General features: G+C 45.3%; 1 protein-coding gene across 3 annotated transcripts in view; it reads left to right on the forward strand.

Moving 5' to 3' along the window:
* CSMD2 (CUB and Sushi multiple domains 2) overlaps positions 1 to 17,301 on the forward strand; it is a 248,594-nt gene that overhangs the window by 133,469 nt on the left and 97,824 nt on the right. For 2 of the 3 annotated variants that reach the window (XM_036396894.2, XM_054517183.1), the window contains 2 exons: positions 2,485 to 2,597; positions 9,819 to 10,001. The exons of the other annotated variant lie outside the window; for it this stretch is intronic. In XM_036396894.2, coding sequence (XP_036252787.1) covers positions 2,485 to 2,597; positions 9,819 to 10,001 — 296 coding nt within the window. The remainder of the gene's footprint in view (positions 1 to 2,484; positions 2,598 to 9,818; positions 10,002 to 17,301) is intronic. 3 annotated transcript variants of the gene reach the window in all.

Raw genomic sequence — 17,301 nt, forward strand, 5'->3', positions numbered from 1 at the left:
TTCTCCAATTTTCCACTTGGAACTCATTCTCCCTTGTCCTGGCACTGCAGTTCCTGGTGCTGAATCCATCTTCAGTTCTCCTGCAGCTCCTGGGATGCTGAGGAGGCTCCACTCAACCTTTCCTTTTCCAGGCTGAACATTCCCAACTCTGCCAGCCTGGCTTCTGTCCCTTTATCAGCTTCACATCCCTCCTCTGACAGGAGCAATTTCTCCCCAAAATCCCACCCAATTCTCCCCTTTTCCAGTGTGAATTCATTCCCCCTTGTCCTGGCACTGCAGTTCCTGAAGCTGCTGTGAGGGCTCCACTCATCTTTCCTTCTCCGGGCTGAACATTCCCAACTCTCCCAGCCTGGATCACATCCCTCCTCTGGCAGGAGCAATTTCTTCCCAAAATCTCACCCAATTCTCTCCTTTTGAATTAATTCCCCCTTGAACTGCAGTTCCTGGTGCTGAGTCCCTCTCCAGCTCTCCTGGCAGGTGTTGTGAGGGCTCCACTCAACCTTTCCTTCTCCAGGCTGAACATTCCCAACTCTCCCAGCCTGGATCCTGTCCCTTGATCAGCTTCACACCCCTCCTCTGGCCTTGCTCCAGCAATTCCCTGTCCCCTTCTGTTGAGTTTACTTTTATCCAGGAGCCTTTCAAGTGCTGCTGTTATAGCTGGGGCCAGGCCCAACCCAGAGCTGAGCATGGGCATCAATTGGGATTTATTTAAACCCTGAAGAAAAGATAAAAAAAACCCTCTCACCCCTCTCCACTCGCTCTTAATTTCTGAATTTCTCGCAGATAATACCAGAGCAGAAACAGGATAATCACAACATTAAACACAGGCAACACAGGAGCCCTGCTCCTGGAATAATCATCCCACCCACACAAATGCTGCTCCTGGGAAGGGAGGCAGGAGCTGAGCTCCATCTGCCTGTGCCAAAGATGCTCCTGTGGGTGGGGGATGAAGCTCTGAAGCTGTGCTGAGGTGATGAATCCCAGAGGCTGAATGAGCCTCGTTCATAGGGGGGGATCAGTGACTTTTCCCTCAATCTCCTCAGCCCTCCTGGGAGGGGAAGGCAGAGCCCTGATCCTGCTGGGATTAGTGGCACTTCTCAAGGGCTCAGGGCTGTTCAGCACGTGTGGATCCTCAAAGGCTCACAGGGTGTTCAGCACATTTGGGGCTCCTGCTTTGTCTGCTGGTGTGGAGATGACCCCGAGGTGTTGGAAAGTCTCTTTTTCCCAGCCCTGAGACCTAAGAAGTCAGGATTCCTTGGTTCTCCTTCTCAAGGTTGTTTATTTTTCCTTACCTGTCGGGCAGGTCAGATTGTGGCACAGTCCCTGCCCGTGGGGTGGTGTTGGCTTTTTATACTAAGAACTACATGTACTTTATTTACAATAATTTTTTAATACCTATCACCTATGTTAGACAGTGAGCTTCTACCTTAAACCAATCCAAAAGTGCCACCATCCCAGCAGAAGATGGAGGCCAGGAGGAAGAAGAAGGACAGGACACGCCCAGATTCCTCCATCTTGCCTCTTGAACCCCCATTCTAAAACCCCAAAATTCTACATTGTCACCCTGTGATAAATTCACTGTCATTCTACTTAAACTCTCTTGACTTGTAACTCTTCATATAAAGGTGGTAATTTCAAGGTGTTGGAAAGTCTCTTTTTGCCAGCCCCGAGACCCAAGAAGAAGTCAGGATTCCTTGGTTCTCCTTCTCAGAGTTGTTTATTTTTCCTTATCTGTAACATCCTTTCTCTGACCTGCTGAGGTCTGCCCAGCAGGTTGGGTTGTGGCACGCTGACACCAGGCTTGAAAATCTCCCGTTTTTTGGGGTGATTCTTAATTAGTTTGGCATTAGTTTGGCATTTCCTTCTCCTGCAGAGTCCTTTATTTGAGGGTGATGAATCTGAGGCCACTTAGAGGCTGTTTTTATTATATTATTATGTATTATATTATATTTTTATAATCACACAATATTTATATATTATTTATAATTATATAATATTTTACATTATATTATGTATTAATATTATATCTTTGTATTATCATATTATCTATTATATAATTATGTTTTTATTTTTATTATTATATAAAATTAATTATTTTTATAAATTTATTTTATTATATTATGTTATATTATATATTTTATATTACTTTATATTATACTTTATTTTAATTAATATAATATATAATTTAATCATACTATAGTTTAATATATTACATTATTATGTCTTTATTATATTATTATATTATTTTATTAATTTTATAATTCTAAGACTATTTTATTAATATAAAATATATTAATAGTAATATAATATTTATCAATATAATATTGATATATTAATATATAATTTAATAACAGTGTAATTTAACAACAGTATAATTTAACAATATATAATTAATATACATATATAATATTTTAAATCATTATTATTTTAACTATTTTTATGTATTATATTATTTTAATTTGTTTTTCTTATTTATTTTTGCAGCCTGACAGGCACCACAGTCCCTGACCTCATTGTCAGCACCCAGCACCAGATGTGGCTCCTCTTCCAGACCGACAGTGTCAGCAACCTGCTGGGCTTCAAAGCCACCTATGAAGGTAGCCCAGGCTTCTCCCTTCTAATTCCCCTTTTCCCAAAATATCAGGGACCAGCTGGGTGCAGGGAGAAAATGGAGCTCCTCTAAATAAACCAAAACTTGGCGCAGGGATTTGGGGAGAAAAGGGAGCTCCTCTAAATAAACCAAAACTGGGTGCAGGGATTGAGGAGACAAGGGAGCTCCTCTAAATAAATCAAAACTGGGTGCAGGGATTGGGGAGAAAAGGGAGCTCCTCTAAATAAATCAAAGCTCTGAAGGTTTGGTTTTATTTTTTTTTTTCCTTAAGAGTTTCCTTTCCCATCCAAGCTGGCTGGGTGGGGGCTGCCCCGTTGCCATTTCAGGTGTTTTATTGGGAAAAAAAAAAATGGGAATTTCAGCTGACAGGAACAGATTGTGCCTGTGGGATGGGATGGGATGGGGGAATCCCTGGTTCCAGCAGATCTCTGGTGTCAGCTGCTTTAAAATGGGCTGTTTCAGGTGAAATCAAAGTTAATAAAAGTTAATATTGGGATTTTTTCAAAGAAACTCATGGAATGCAGCAAAATGTGAGTGCTCAAGTCTGGCCTAAGCTTGTGTGTTTGCTGTTGTCACAGGTGTTGGCAAAAATAGGGAAATTGTGAGGGGAAATCTCCCTGAGAGGTGCTGGAAGTGCCCAGTGGGAGCCTTCAGCTCTGGAATCGCCAGCCCCAAATGCACATTATTCATTTTAAATAATGGAAGTTTGCAGCCTGTGTAAATCACCTGGGTCTCAGTTCAGCTCTGGCTCCTTGATGTTCCCCAAAATCACTCCCAAATCTCCAATCCCAACTTTTATCCTCCTGAACAGATTTTTTTTTTCTCATTTAATGAACAATAATTCTGCATTTCCAGTGCTTGGCAGAAGGAGTTTGGATTAAGCTCCACTTTCCTGGAGTACCCTTTCCTTCCTCCCCACTGCACAGAGCTGAGGGATGCTGAATTTTTTGGCATCCTGGGGCTTCCCTTCTCCCTTTTTTCCTTTAATCCTGGGTGATTTGTTGGGAAAACTCCTTGCCCTGGAGCTGGTGCCTTCCACTTCCATCAGGATATTCCTGCAGAATTCCCAGCCCCTTGTAACAGCTGGGACAAAGGGTTCCTTCAGACCACATTGTTCAGAAGTTCCTGAGAAATTTAGGATTGGTTAAAGAAGATCCAGACTCCCATCATTTCTTCTTTTTGAGGGATATTCCCCTATTTAAATTCCAAAAAAAAACCACCACCTTTATTTCTTCTGCTGATGAACCTGAGTTTATGCCAAGCAATAGCATAAAAGTAGATGAATTTTATAAATTCCTGTGGTAAGAACAGAAACATCACAAAAAAACCCACCAAAAATCCAGAACAAAGCCAAATTGTAATTCACTGTTGCATTGTTTGAATAGAAAGCCAGAATTTCAAATTAAAACCAGATTTATGGGCACTCCCACACTAATTTAATTTGGATTTCTGCTGGAATTGGGAAGGAGCTGAGTCAGGTCTGAGCCCCCTGCTGCAGGCAGGGGATGATTAAAAGCTGTTTATTGTCAGGGGAGTGCTGAGCAAGGCTTTGGCTGTGGAGAGCTGGAATTCAGCCCCACGGTGCTGAAGAGGCTTAGGAGCTCTGCAGGGCTGGAGCTGGAGATTTCCTCCCCTGCCCTTTGTGCTTTTCATCAAACTTCTTCATCTTACCACGGGAATTGATACAATTGATTTACTTTTATGCTCTTGCTTGGAATAAACTCCAGTTCTTCAGCAGAAGAAATAAGGATTTTATTTTCTTTTTTTTTTTTTTCAAACTTAGCTGGGCTGAGCTGCTGTTTCCTGCAGCTCTTTTGCCAATTATCCAGGTGGGAATCCAGCTCTGGATTTATTTTTTTTTAAGGTTCTGCATCTCCCACTCCCTGTTTTGTTGGTGTTGGGGTCTCTCAGGAGGCCAAGGGGTTTCCATCCCTCCTGCTCTGCTCTCCCATTAAATTTAATTTAATTTGAATCAAATTTAATTTAAGGGCTTGAGCAGGAGCCACAGAAGGGCTTTGAGCTCGTGCTGAGCTGAGCTGAGCTCTGCCAGGGTCCTGTTCCTGGTGTTTAAGCCTGGCCCAAAGCTCAGGACAGGGTTTAAAGTGATGCTGGTCCCAGCAGAGCCAGGCCCAGTGCTGCACTTGCTCTGCTCTGCTGGTTTTGGGTGGCAGGGAGGGGCAGGAAGGGATTTTTCCTTTTAATTCACCCCCTCCTTGTTGTGTTTTCTCTTTAGATCTGTTTTTTCTGGAATCCCAGACCAGTTTGGGTTGGAAGGGGCCTTAATGTCCATCCTGTTCCACCTCTTCCATAGGGTCAGAACCAGAGAATCCTTTAGGCTTAGGATAAAATTGGGATCATTTTTATTCATTCTTGGAGGAGAAAACTAAAAGGCAACAGAAACACCCTGATCTTGTTTCCTCCAAATTCTTACCTGACACCATTAGTTTTAATTAATTAAGCAAGTTCATTTAAGTACAAAATCCTGTGTGTGAGGTAAAATCCTTTGGGCTGAAATGAGATAAAAATGGGATCATTTTTATTCATTCTTGGAGGCAAAAACTAAAAGGCAACAGAAACACCCTGGTCTTGATTCCTCCATATTCTTACCTGACATCATTAGCTTTCATTAATTAATTAAGCAAGTTCATTTAAGTACAAAATCCTGTGTGTGAGGTAAAATATTTTCCTGGGTGTTTTCCTCTTTAGATCCCTTTTTTCCTCCTTCAGGAATCCCAGACCAGTTTGGGTTGGAAGGAGCTTCAAGTCCATTCCTGTTCCACCCCTTCCATGGGGTCAGGACCAGAGAATCCTTTAGGCTTGGGATAAAAATGGGATCATTTTTATTCATTCTTGGAGGAGAAAACGAAAAGGCAGCAGAAACACCCTCCTCCAAATTCCTACCTGACACCATAAGCTTTAATTAATTAAGCCAAGGTCATTTAAGTACAAAATCCTGTGTGTGAGGTAAAATATTTCCCTGGGTGTTTCCTGTCTGGGGTTGACATTTGTGGTGTTTCCTCAGTCTCACAAATCCTTCACCCTCTGGCTACCCCTTCCAGAAACCAGAGTTTGACTTGCTGGCAGCTCCAAAATTCCTCATTTTCCCCAGAAAATTTCTCATTTTCCCCCAGAAAAATTCCTCGTTTCCCCCCAGAAAAATTCCTCATTTTCCCTCAGAAAAATTCCTCATTTTCCCCCAGAAAAAATTCTCATTTTCCCCCAGAAAAAATTCCTCATTTTCCCTCAGAAAAATTCCTCGTTTTCCCCCAGAAAAAATCCTAATTTTCCCCCAGAAAAATCCTCATTTTCCCTCACAAAAATCCTCATTTTCCCTCAGAAAAATCCTCATTTTCCCCCTTTCCTCCTGCAAGAGCAGGAATTCCCAGGGATGGGGAGCAGCCTGGATTTGGGGAGGTGTGAGGGAGATTTTTTTCTCATTCCTCACCCAATTTCCCACCCACCACCCTCAACCAAACAGCACAAAGAGCTCTGCAAAATTCCTGCTGCCACATTTTTCCCTCAGAAAACGCAGTTTTGTCAAAAAATTTCCCCCTGTATGAATAATATTTGATGGGGAAAGCAGTGAAAGATTCATGTCAACTTGTTTCCTTTCAATAATGTCAAAACACTTGGTTTGGATGTTCTTGTTTAGTTTTGACTTTTATTATTCTAATGTGGAAGTGATTTTTCTTTAAACATTCATCAGGAGGAATGTTTCAATCTTATTGAAGTAACATGTTTTGATATTTTTGAATCACTCCTTTTTTCTTTCTTTTTTTTAAATGAAACTTCTGCCCTGCTCAATATTTCATGGATTTTACTCCCTTACACAAAGAAATGCAGGAACCAGGGGATTTTCCTCAGGTCAAAAAATGGAATTTCCGAATAAATTCCATTTCCTGACCTCTGTGAGGTGATGAAACCTTCGAGCTGTGTTTGCTTGCTGCTGACAAGGAGAGGGTGGGAATTGGGAGCTCTAATTCCTCATTTTCCTCCCATTTTTAACCCCCTGATTGGAGCTGGGGTCGTGCAGGGTGACAGGAAAGGGTGAGGAGGGAGGAGACCCTGCAGTGATGTTTTTATTCTCTCTCATCCAAGGGTCAAAATGCTGATTTTACCTCACTTGGCTGCGTTTTTTCCTGAGCTCCTGATGCCCTCAGCACACCCCGATTTTATTGATGCTGCACATTCCCATCTCCCTTTGGAATTCCAGCTCTGGAAATTCTGCTTTTCCCTAAGCTGGAGCTGCTTGGTGCAGAATTTCTGCGATTCCCATCCCTGCCCAAGCTGAGGGAAACATTTGGGGCTGGCCCTGGGGTTTTGGCATCTCTGACCCTTCTGGGGAAGCTCCTGTGGCCTTCAGGAGGACGGGGCTGCCACGGCTCAGACAGGAATTTTTTGTGTCCATTTGTGGAATTTTGGGGCTGCCAGAATGGGAATTTTTATTTCCATTTGTGGGGGAGTTTTGGGGCTGTCAGGATGGGCATTTTTTTGTGTTGGTGTGTGGAATTTTGGGGCTGCCAAGATGGAAATCTTTTTTGTCCATGTGTGGAATTTTGGGGCTGCCAGAATGGGAATTTTTATTTCCATTTGTGGGGGAGTTCTGGGGCGGCCAGGATGGGCATTTTTTTGTGTTGGTGTGTGGAATTTTGGAGCTGCCATGATGGGGTCAGGCAGGAATTTTTTATGTCCATGGGTGGAGGAGTTTTGGAGCTGTCACAATGGGAGTTTTTGTTTCTGTGTGTGGAATTTTGGGGCTGCCACGATGGGATTTTTAATGTCCATTGTGGAGGAGTTTTGGGGCTGTCACAATGGGAATTTCTTGTGTCCATGTATGGAATTTTGGGGCTTCCAGGATGGGAATTTTTTATGTCCATTTGTGGAGGAGTTTCGGAGCTGTCACAATGGGAGTTTTTTGTGTCCATGTGTGGAATTTTGGGGCTGCAGGGATGGGAATTTTTGTGTCCATTTGTGGAATTTTGGAGCTGCCACAATGGGAATTTCCTGTATCCATTTGTGGAGGAATTTTAGGGCTGTCACAATGGGAGTTTTTTGTGTCCATGTGTGGAATTTTGGGGCTGCGGGGATAGGAATTTTTGTGTCCATTTGTGGAATTTTGGAGCTGCCACAATGGAAATTTCCTGTATCCATTTGTGGAGGAATTTTAGGGCTGTCACAATGGGAGTTTTTTGTGTCCATGTGTGGAATTTTGGAGCTGCCAAGATGGAAATTTTTTTTGTCCAGGTGTGGAATTTTGGGGCTGCCAGAATGGGAATTTTTATTTCCATTTCTGGGGGAGTTTTAGGGCTGCCACAATGGGAATTTCTTGTGTCCATGTGTGGAATTTTGGGACTGCCATGATGGGGTCAGGCAGGAATTTCTGTGTCCATTTGTGGAGGAGTTTCAGGGCTGCCAGGATGGGAATTTTTTGTGTCTGTGCATGGAATTTTGGGACTGCCACAGCTCAGGCAGGGTGTGACAGCCATGGGTGTTCTGAGTGGCAGCAGGGAGCATCCCCTGGTCCCTGTCAGACACACTGATAAATGTTCCACATCCACTCCTCCCATCCCAGCTCGTTGCTATTCCTTGAGTTTTCCAGCTGAATTTTCATTTCATGCTAAGCACTGCTGACCTTGTGCGTTTTTGAGGGGAGGAATGAACAGTTCAGTGCAGCTTTAACACCCAAAATTTTCATTTTCCATTCCTAATATGCAAGTGCAGCTCCTAAACAGTTGGATTTGGAAAGTGTGCAGGAAGATCCGTAAATCCTGGCAAAGTGCTTTCACTGAGAGGCAAAAAAACTCAGCCTGTTTCATGAAAACTTTTAATATTAATTTATGTTAAATTATTTTGGGGATGCTTCATTAGCTAGCAGTGAGTTTTCAGCTCGAGATGCAGCAGAAGCTCAGTGACTCCTGCTCAAAATACACCTGGATGTGGAGTTGCCTGGAGCCAGAATAATAATGAGGGTGCTTGTTGTTATTCCAGCCAAATTGGGATATTAGAGGGAGTCATGCAAATCTCAGCTCCCATGGTTTGCCTCTGTAAAGGAAGTGTCAGAAAAGAGATTTCCAATTTGGTGCAAGAAATTGGAAACGGGGAGGAAAAAGGCAGCGAGACTGATCAGAGATGATGGGGATAAAAACCAGAGGAGTGTGGAGCAGATAAATAATGTGGGAACACTGAGGAATGAAGGGATGAAGTTTTTGGGGATAAAAACCAGAGGATTGGGAGAGTAGAGGAACGTGGGGCAGATAAATTATGTGGGAACACTCAGGAGGAATGAAAGAATGAACTGTTTGGATAAAAACCAGAGGATTTGGAGAGGAGTGAGGAGCAGATAAATAATGTGGGAACACTCAGGAGGAATGAAGTTTTTGGGGATAAAAACGAGAGGATTGGGAGAGGAGAGGAGTGTGGAGCAGATAAATAATGTGGAAGTACTAAAGAGGAGTGAGGTTTTTGGAGCTAATAGTGATCCAGGGCAGGGAGCCTTTTGGAAATGGGATGGAGGGGAGCAGGAGATAACAGGAAATTGTGCCTTTCCTAATCCCAAAACCCTGGATTTGGGGGTGGAGGAGCTGTCAGGAGGGGTTTTTAGGAGAAAATCAGGGTTGGGATGCCACAACCTGTGGGGGCTGCACCAGCTGGGCCTCAGCCCCTTCCCCACACCCAAACCCTGTGTGTTCTCTCTTCCAGCCCTTTCCTTACACCCAAATTCATTCTTCCAACCCTTTTACTACACCCCAAATCCTGTTTTCTCTCTTCCAACCCCTTCCCCACACCCCAACCCTGTGTTCTCTCTCTTCCAGCCCTTTCCTTACACCCCAAATCCTGTTTTCTCTCTTCCAGTCCCTTCCCCACACCCCAACCCTGTGTTCTTTCTCTTCCAGCCCCTTCCCACACCCAACCCTGTGTTTTCTCTCTTCCAACCCTTTCCTTACACCCAAATTCATTCTTCCAGCCCTTTTACTACACCCCAAATCCTGTTTTCTCTCTTCCAACCCCTTCCCCGCACCCCAACCCTGTGTTCTCTCTCTTCCAACCCTTTCCTTACACCCCAAATCCTGTTTTCTCTCTTCCAGCCCTTCCCCACACCCCAACCCTGTCTTCTCTCTCTTTGAACCCCTTCCCCACACCCAGATTCTCCGTTTTCTCCCTCCCAGCCCCTTCCCTCACCCAACCCTGTGTTGTTTTTCCCTTCCAGAGATCGACCAGGGCAGCTGTGGGGATCCCGGCGTCCCCGCCTTCGGCCGCCGTGAGGGCTCCCGCTTCCGCCACGGGGACACCCTGCACTTCCAGTGCCAGCCCGCCTTCGAGCTCAAGGGCCACAAAAGCATCACCTGCCAAAAGAGCAGCCAGTGGTCTGCTCAGAAACCTGTGTGTGTTTGTAAGTGGGTCAGCAGCTCCCTGGGCCCCCTCTGAGGGGACGCCGAGGTGGTGGCGCCTGCCCCGGTGGCGCCTTCAGCCAGCCTGGGGACAGGTTTGGGCTCTTCACTGGGCAGGGCAGGGGAGATTTGGGCTGTGCTGGGCTCTCCTTGCCTTGTCCTGAGGGAAAATCAGTCCTTGGTGGTCAGCACAGACAAGAGATGGCCAAATTCCAGATTTAAACATGGGTTTTTCTTTGTAGAGAAAGTTTTGGGCTGTGCTGGGTTCTCCCTTCCCAGAGGGAAAATCAGCCCTTGGTGGCCAGTACCCAGCAAATTCCAGATTTAAACCTGGATTTTCTTTGCAGAGAGATTTGGGCTGTGCTGGGCTCTTCCTGCCTTGTCCGGAGGGAAAATCAGCCCTTGGTGGACAGGACACAGCAAATTCCAGATTTAAACCTGGGGTCTCTTTGTAGAGCAGGATTTGGGCTGTGCTGGGCTCTCCTTGCCTTGTCCTGAGGGAAAATCAGTCCTTGGTGGCCTTGGCGCAGAGAGGACCCAGCAAATTCCAGATTTAAACATGGATTCTGTTTGCAAAGAGAGATTTGGGCTCTGCTGTGTTCTCTCTGCCTTGTCCTGAGGGAAAATCAGGTCCTTGGTAGACAGGACCCAGCAAATTCACAATTTAAACCTGGATTCTCTTTGTAGAGAAAGTTTTGGGCTGTGTTGGGCATTCCCTGCCTTGTCCTGAGGGAAAAATCAGCCCTTGGTGGCCAGCACAGACAGGAGCTGGCCAAATTCACAATTTAAACGTGGATTCTGTTTGCAGAGAGAGATTTGGGCTGTGCTGGGTTCTCCCTGCCTTGTCCTGAGACAAGATCAAGTCCTTGGTGGACAGGACCCAGCAAATTCCAGATTTAAACCTGGATTCTCTTTGTAGAGAGATTTGGGCTGTGCTGGGCTCTCCCTTCCCTTCCCAGAGGGAAAATCAGCCCTTGGTGGCCAGTACAGACAGGACATGGCCAAGTCCACAATTTAAACCTGAATTCTGTTTTTTGCCCCTCATTTCTCCCTCATGATCCAACCCTCTCCAGGCTCCCTCCTGCAGGGCCTGTTTTGCATTTGTTGGCCCATTCTCAGCAGGTTTGGGATGTTCTGCTCTCTGTGGTGACTCAGGATCACATTTTGGGGTGGAAATGGGAGTTCTGCACAGTCCCCATGGGGTTTTAATGCTCTCAGTGTTCTCTGTAGATATGTTGGGCATTTTGCTTTATTGCCCTGCCAGGATCTTCCTGCAGGAGTTTTCCCCAGAGTTTTCCCTCTGTTTCCCCCAGTTGGGGGTAACCTCACTCTTCTTTTTATGTCCTTTTCTACTTTTTTTTTAAATCTCCTTTTCTACTTTGTTGGCTCTGTTAAAATCTGGGCCTTGGAACAGGGGAGTGAGGCTGAGTTTTAAAAAAATAAAAACAGGAAAATGCAGTTTAGGGAGGGGAGAATGGAGAGGGAGAAAGCAAAAATGTTGGTTTTAGAAGAGCAGGTGCCAAACTGGGTGAGATTCCAGTGGAAATGTGGTGTGGCAGGAGCTGATCCATGAAAAGGATGGAGCTGGGGGGGGGGAAAACCAGATTTTGCAGGGGGTCTGGAGAGCTGGGAGAAAATTGGGGGTCACGGAGAAGGGGGAGAACCAGTTTGAAGCCAGTGCCTTTCTTTTCAAACACTGATTTAAGCTCAGAGAAATGCCTGGGGAAAGGAAGCAATTCCTCTGAGTCCTCCATTTTCCAGCTGCCATCCCTCCCTTCCTGTTTGGTTTTTTTATTTGTAAGCAAATCAGCTGGAGGTGCTGCTGAGGAAATAAATACTGGAGTTTTTCCTGATTATCTGGGAGGTGGGAAGTGTTAGACTGGTTCTGTGCTGGTTTTTCCTTTTAATTTCTTGGAATTTCAGGTGAATTTGGACAAGTTGGGATGGTTGAGGCTGGTGCTGAGAGTTTGGAGTGAGAATAAACTTGTGGCTTGTGCTCAGGGCAACAGAACTGGGTGATAACAGACTTAGAAAGGAGATTTTTGGTAAAATAGGATTATTGATATTGATCAGATCAAGCCCCATCCATGCAAAGCATGGCAGGAATCTTCCAGTTCAAATAATTCCAGCGTGATCTGTTCTCTGTGGCTCTTGAGATATTCATGGATCAACAAGACAACGTGCAGGGAGTGGGAAAAATCCCTCACAGACCCCTCCTGACCTTCACTCCTGATTTATTGTGGAGCAGGAGGGGTCACAAAATGAACAAAAAGGACAACATGTGTCCGAATTCCAGGTGGGAAATGTTGGGAGACCATTAGATGTGAGGGGGGGAAATGAGGGAACCCCTTTTGCTTCTGTGAAATTTGGGGTCTGGGGGTTTGTTTCTTTGAAATTTGGGTGGTGGGGAGTTCGTTCCTGCGGGAGTTTGGGAGTCTGGTTGGTTTTGGGGTGTCTGGGGGTGTGTTCCTCTTAAATATGGGTGTCTGGGTGTTTGATTCTGTAAAATATCAGTGTCTGGGTGTCTGTTTCTGTACAATTTAGGTGTCTGACCGTTTATTTCTGTACAATTTAGGTGTGTGAATGTTTGTTTCTGTCCAATTTGGGTGTCAGGGTATCTGTTCCTGTACTTTGTGGGTGTCTGGGTGTTTATTTCTATACAATTTGGGTGTCTGGGTGTTTATTTCTGTACAATTTGGGTGTCTGGGTGTTTATTTCTGTACAATTTGGGTGTCTGGGTGTTTATTTCTGTACAATTTGAGCGTCTGCATGGCTGTTTCTGTGCAATTGTGTGTATCTGGGTGTTTGTTGCTGTTCCATCTGGGTGTCTGTTCCTGTTCAGTGTGGGTGTCTGAGTGTTTATTTTTGTACAATTTGGGTATCTGGGTGTCTGTTTCTGTGAGACTTGGACGGCTGGGTGTCTGTTCCTGTTCAATGTGAGTGTCTGAGTGTTTATTTCTGCACAATTTGGGTGTCTGAGTGTTTATTTCTGTACAATTCAGATGTCTGGGTGTCTGTTCCCGTTCAGTTTGGGTGTCTGAGTGTTTATTTCTGCACAATTTGGGTGTCTGGGTGTTTATTTCTGTACTGTTTGGGTGTCTTTCTGTACAATTTGAGTGTCTGGCTTTGGGTGATGGCTGAAATTCTTCTCTCTGTCCTGCACCATCCTGGCACTGCTTGATCCAGCTCCATAATTCTGTTGTTGGCTTTAAAAATGGCATTTCCAGGCTTGGGGGATGTGGTGTCTGTCACAGGCCAGGGCACTTTCACACCCAGAACTGGATTTTGGCCAGAGTTTGTTCCTTTTTCTCAGCAAAACAGGCATTGGATAAATATTCCTGAAGGAAAACCCTTGTGCTCTGATTTGGGGATAGAATATCCTGTGGCTGAGGAGATTATCCAGTTTATAAATGGAGAATCAGCTCCATAATTTCAACTCTGGGGCTGCTGCCACTGAGGATGGAGCTGTGGTGAGGGAGAGGGACATCCCAGAGCTGCCAAAACCTCCAGATCCAGGGTGGGAATTGCTGTTCAAACATCCTCGTGTGGAGTAGAGAAAAAAAAAAAACAAACCCACCTCATGTCCTGATTTTATTTGTCTCCAAAATTCACTTCACAAGGTTTATTTGACAGAAAGAGCAGGGCCCTGCTGCTCCTGGGGGGGTTCTGCAGTGACAGAGTCTTTCAAGGATCTTTGTTCTTCCCTTCCCTGCTCCTCCTGCCTTTCCCCGATTTCCACCCTGCATTTTCCTCTGGGTGCTTGACCCGTGCCAGGCAGCGCCGTCCTGTTCCGTGGGGGGGGATGATTGTGGCCCTTGGAGTGACAATAAATGTCATTGTCACCTCCTTGGGCAGAGCTCCTGCCTTGGTTTAGGTGCCCTCTCCGCCAGTTCTGGGAGAGTTGTTCCGGAATTTCTGCTGCAGCCTCGGTTTGTTGGGAACACACTTGGAAAATCCAGGTTTTTCTGGACCCGCCTCGTGTCTGACAGGGAATTGAATGGTGGGGGAGTAAAAAGGAGGGGATGTAAAAGGAGGGGATTTGCGCCCCAAAAATCCTGGGGAAGGGAAGGGTCCGCTCTGACCCCAGCGGGGTTGGGTTGGTTGGCGTCGCTCAGCAGAGTTTTGGGGTCATTGTGGTCGTTCCTGGGAAAGTTTGGGGATAAATCTGGGAATGTTTGGATGGATTGGGAGCAAACACATTCATTTCTGGAAATGTTTGGGTTTTGGGGTTCGTGTGGTCGTTTCTAGGAATGTTTTGAATGGATTTGGGATAAACTATGTTCATTCATGGGAATGTTTGATTGGGTTTGGGATTCATGAGGTCATTCCTGGGAAAGTTTAGGGATAAATCTGGGAAAGTTTGAAATGGATTGGGAGCAAACACATTCATTTCTGGAAATTATTGGCTTTGGGATTCATGTGGTCATTCCTGGGAAAGTTTAGGGATAAATCTGGGAATGTGTGGATGGATTGGGAGCAAACACATTCATTTCTGGAAATTATTGGCTTTGGGATTCATGTGGTCATTCCTGGCAATGTTTGAATGGATTTGGGATTAATGTGGTCGCTCCTGGGAATGTTTGATTTGATTTGGAATTAATGTGTCTGTTCCTGGGAATATTTGAATGGATTTGGGATAAATCTGTTCATTCCTGGGAATATTTGAATGGATTTGGGATAAATCTGTTCGTTCCTGGGAATATTTGAATGGATTTGGGATAAATCTTTTCATTCCTGGGAATATTTGAATGGATTTGGGATAAATCTTTTCATTCCTGGGAATGTTTGACTTGGTTTGGGATTAGTGTGGTTGTTCTGGGAATGTTTGAATGGAACATGTTCATTTCTGGAAATATTTGATTGGGTTTTGGATTCACGGGGTCATTCCTGGGAATGTTTGGTTGGGTTTGAGATTCATGTGGTCATTCCTGGGAGTGTTTGAAAGGATTGAGGATAAACATGTTCATTTCTGGGAGTGTTTGAATGGATAGGGAGCAAATATATTCATTCCTGGCAGTGTTTGATTCCATTTGGGGATAAATCTGTTCATTTCTGGGAGTGTTTGGGTTGGGGCATAAACGTGTTCATTCCTGGTTGTTTTTGAATGGACTGGGGACAAATGTGTTCATTCCTGGGAATGTGTGAGTGGATTTGGGATAAATGTGTTTGTTCCTGGGTGTGTTTTTTAGCACATATTCATTCCTGGGAATATTTGAAGGGATTGGGAACAAATGTCTTCATGGATTTGGGATAAACATATTCATTCATTTTAATGGATCTGGGATAAACGTCTCCATTAACATCCCAGTTATTCCTGCCAAAAAAAATCTGCCCCAGGGAAGTGGTGGCTGCCCAGAAGTGTCCCCCCGGCCCCTGAGGGACGGTCCCATGCAGCATTTGCAGAGGAGGGAGTAGCACAGGAGAGGTGAGCAGCAGCACCACGAGGCTTTTCTTGGGCCAAAAAATGGCCACAAACTTCCACCTTCTTGTGGCCGCGGCAGAAATTCCCAAGGGATCTGCTGGGAGGGGGAAGAGCTCTGTTGGAAATCGTGGGAACTCGGCAGAGGAAGGTGCAGAAGCCTTGGAGCACGTCCCAGGGGCAGATGGCTGCAGGATCCCTGTCCCAGTGGGGATCAGCAGCTCCCAGTTAAGTTTTAAAAAACTTCAGCTCCTTCCCAAAGCCAACCCCTGCTCCTGCTGGAGTGGGTGGCAGTGAAACCTGCTCTTGCCTGCGCATCTATTTTAAATTCAGTGATATTTTCCTCAAGATTTGGTTCCCAAAACCTGCCTGGTTTTCATTCTTCTCCTCATACCTGCAGTCCCACCCCCGGACTGAGCTGAGTTTTTTTTTTGCTCTGAAATAACAAAACCCTCCCAGTTAATTTTGCTCCAAACTCCTTCCCTCGCCTCCCACTTGCCCTGTGGTGCCACAGGGTTTTCAGGAGGAAAAGGCACCGTGAGATGCAGATTTTTTTTTTTTTTTCCCTTGGAATAACAGATACAGAAAGAGGAAAATACAGAATGTGAAGCACTTTGCTGCCTGGCTGGAGCAGTGCCCTGAGCTTCCAGCACTGTCCTGCTTTCCCAGCCCATCACCAAGTTCTGCCTAGAGGAGGCATTTTTGGAAAAAAAGGAAATGCAAGGCAGAAAATCCACTCCTGTCTCCCCAGCACTCTCCCAAGAGAGGTCTGTGGGAGCAGGATCTAAAAACTGAGAGGAAAGTCAAGAATTTTGGATTGTTTCCATGGAAACTGCAGTTGTTCCAGGGATTCCTTGCTTGGTTTTCAGCTCCTGACCCCGGTGCCTTCCCTGCTCCCGTGGTGTGACCTCTCCCTGGGATCAGCCCTGGGTTCTCCTGCAGGATGAGCAGGGATGGAGGAGAGAGGTGGGATCTAGGAAGGGAGAATAAAAGAGAGAAGAGAAGAGAAGAGAAGAGAAGAGAAGAGAAGAGAAGAGAAGAGAAGAGAAGAGAAGAGAAGAGAAGAGAAGAGAAGAGAAGAGAAGAGAAGAGAAGAGAAGAGAAGAGAAGAGAAGAGAAGAGAAGAGAAGAGAAGAGAAGAGAAGAGAAGAGAAGAGAAGAGAAGAGAAGAGAAGAGAAGAGAGAACTGCAGGAATTTCTCCTGCCTGGTCCATGTTCACATCCATATCTCCCTCCCAAGAAAAGAACCAAGGAGCTGCTCCTTCCTTGTTTCACTGCTCTAAACCAAGGCACAATCCTGGTGCTGCTTGTGGTAATGTGAAAAAATCCCTGTGCTGGTTCATTCATGCCACGGTCTCACTGCTCTGTGTCTGCTGTGATTTATTCTGTATTTAATAAAGGGATTTTTCTCATTGCCTTTGCAGTAATTGGTCAGCAATAAGGATTATTGACAAATGTAGCAATTATTGACAAATAAAAAAAATTATTGACACAGTCAGCTTTGTAAACAGGCCCCTGTTCTGTGCACATAATGAAATGGCCTCTGCTGGCATTTAACAGGGGTAATAAATATTAATTGCAGCCAGGGCTGCTCCCAGCCCGTGCTGCTGATGGGCAGCTGCAGGCAGCAGGGCTGGCCTCTGTCATGTTGGGAATGGCTCCTGCTGCTCAGGGCTCTTTGGGATGCTCCAGCAGCACAGACAGGGACAGCTGGGCTGTCTCCATCCTCTTCCTCCTGACAGCCTGGCCCTGCCTGTGACACCTTGGTAAACAGCTCCTGGTTTGTCCCAGTGTCCAACTCCGGGGAGGCTGGAGGATCAGAGCTGAAACCTCCTTCCATAGCGAGGGAAAACCTCCTTCCAAGTGAACAAGAACTGCCTTCC

The sequence above is a fragment of the Molothrus ater genome, chromosome 24 (genome assembly GCF_012460135.2).
Source record: "Molothrus ater isolate BHLD 08-10-18 breed brown headed cowbird chromosome 24, BPBGC_Mater_1.1, whole genome shotgun sequence".
NCBI classification, from domain to species: Eukaryota; Metazoa; Chordata; class Aves; order Passeriformes; family Icteridae; genus Molothrus; species Molothrus ater.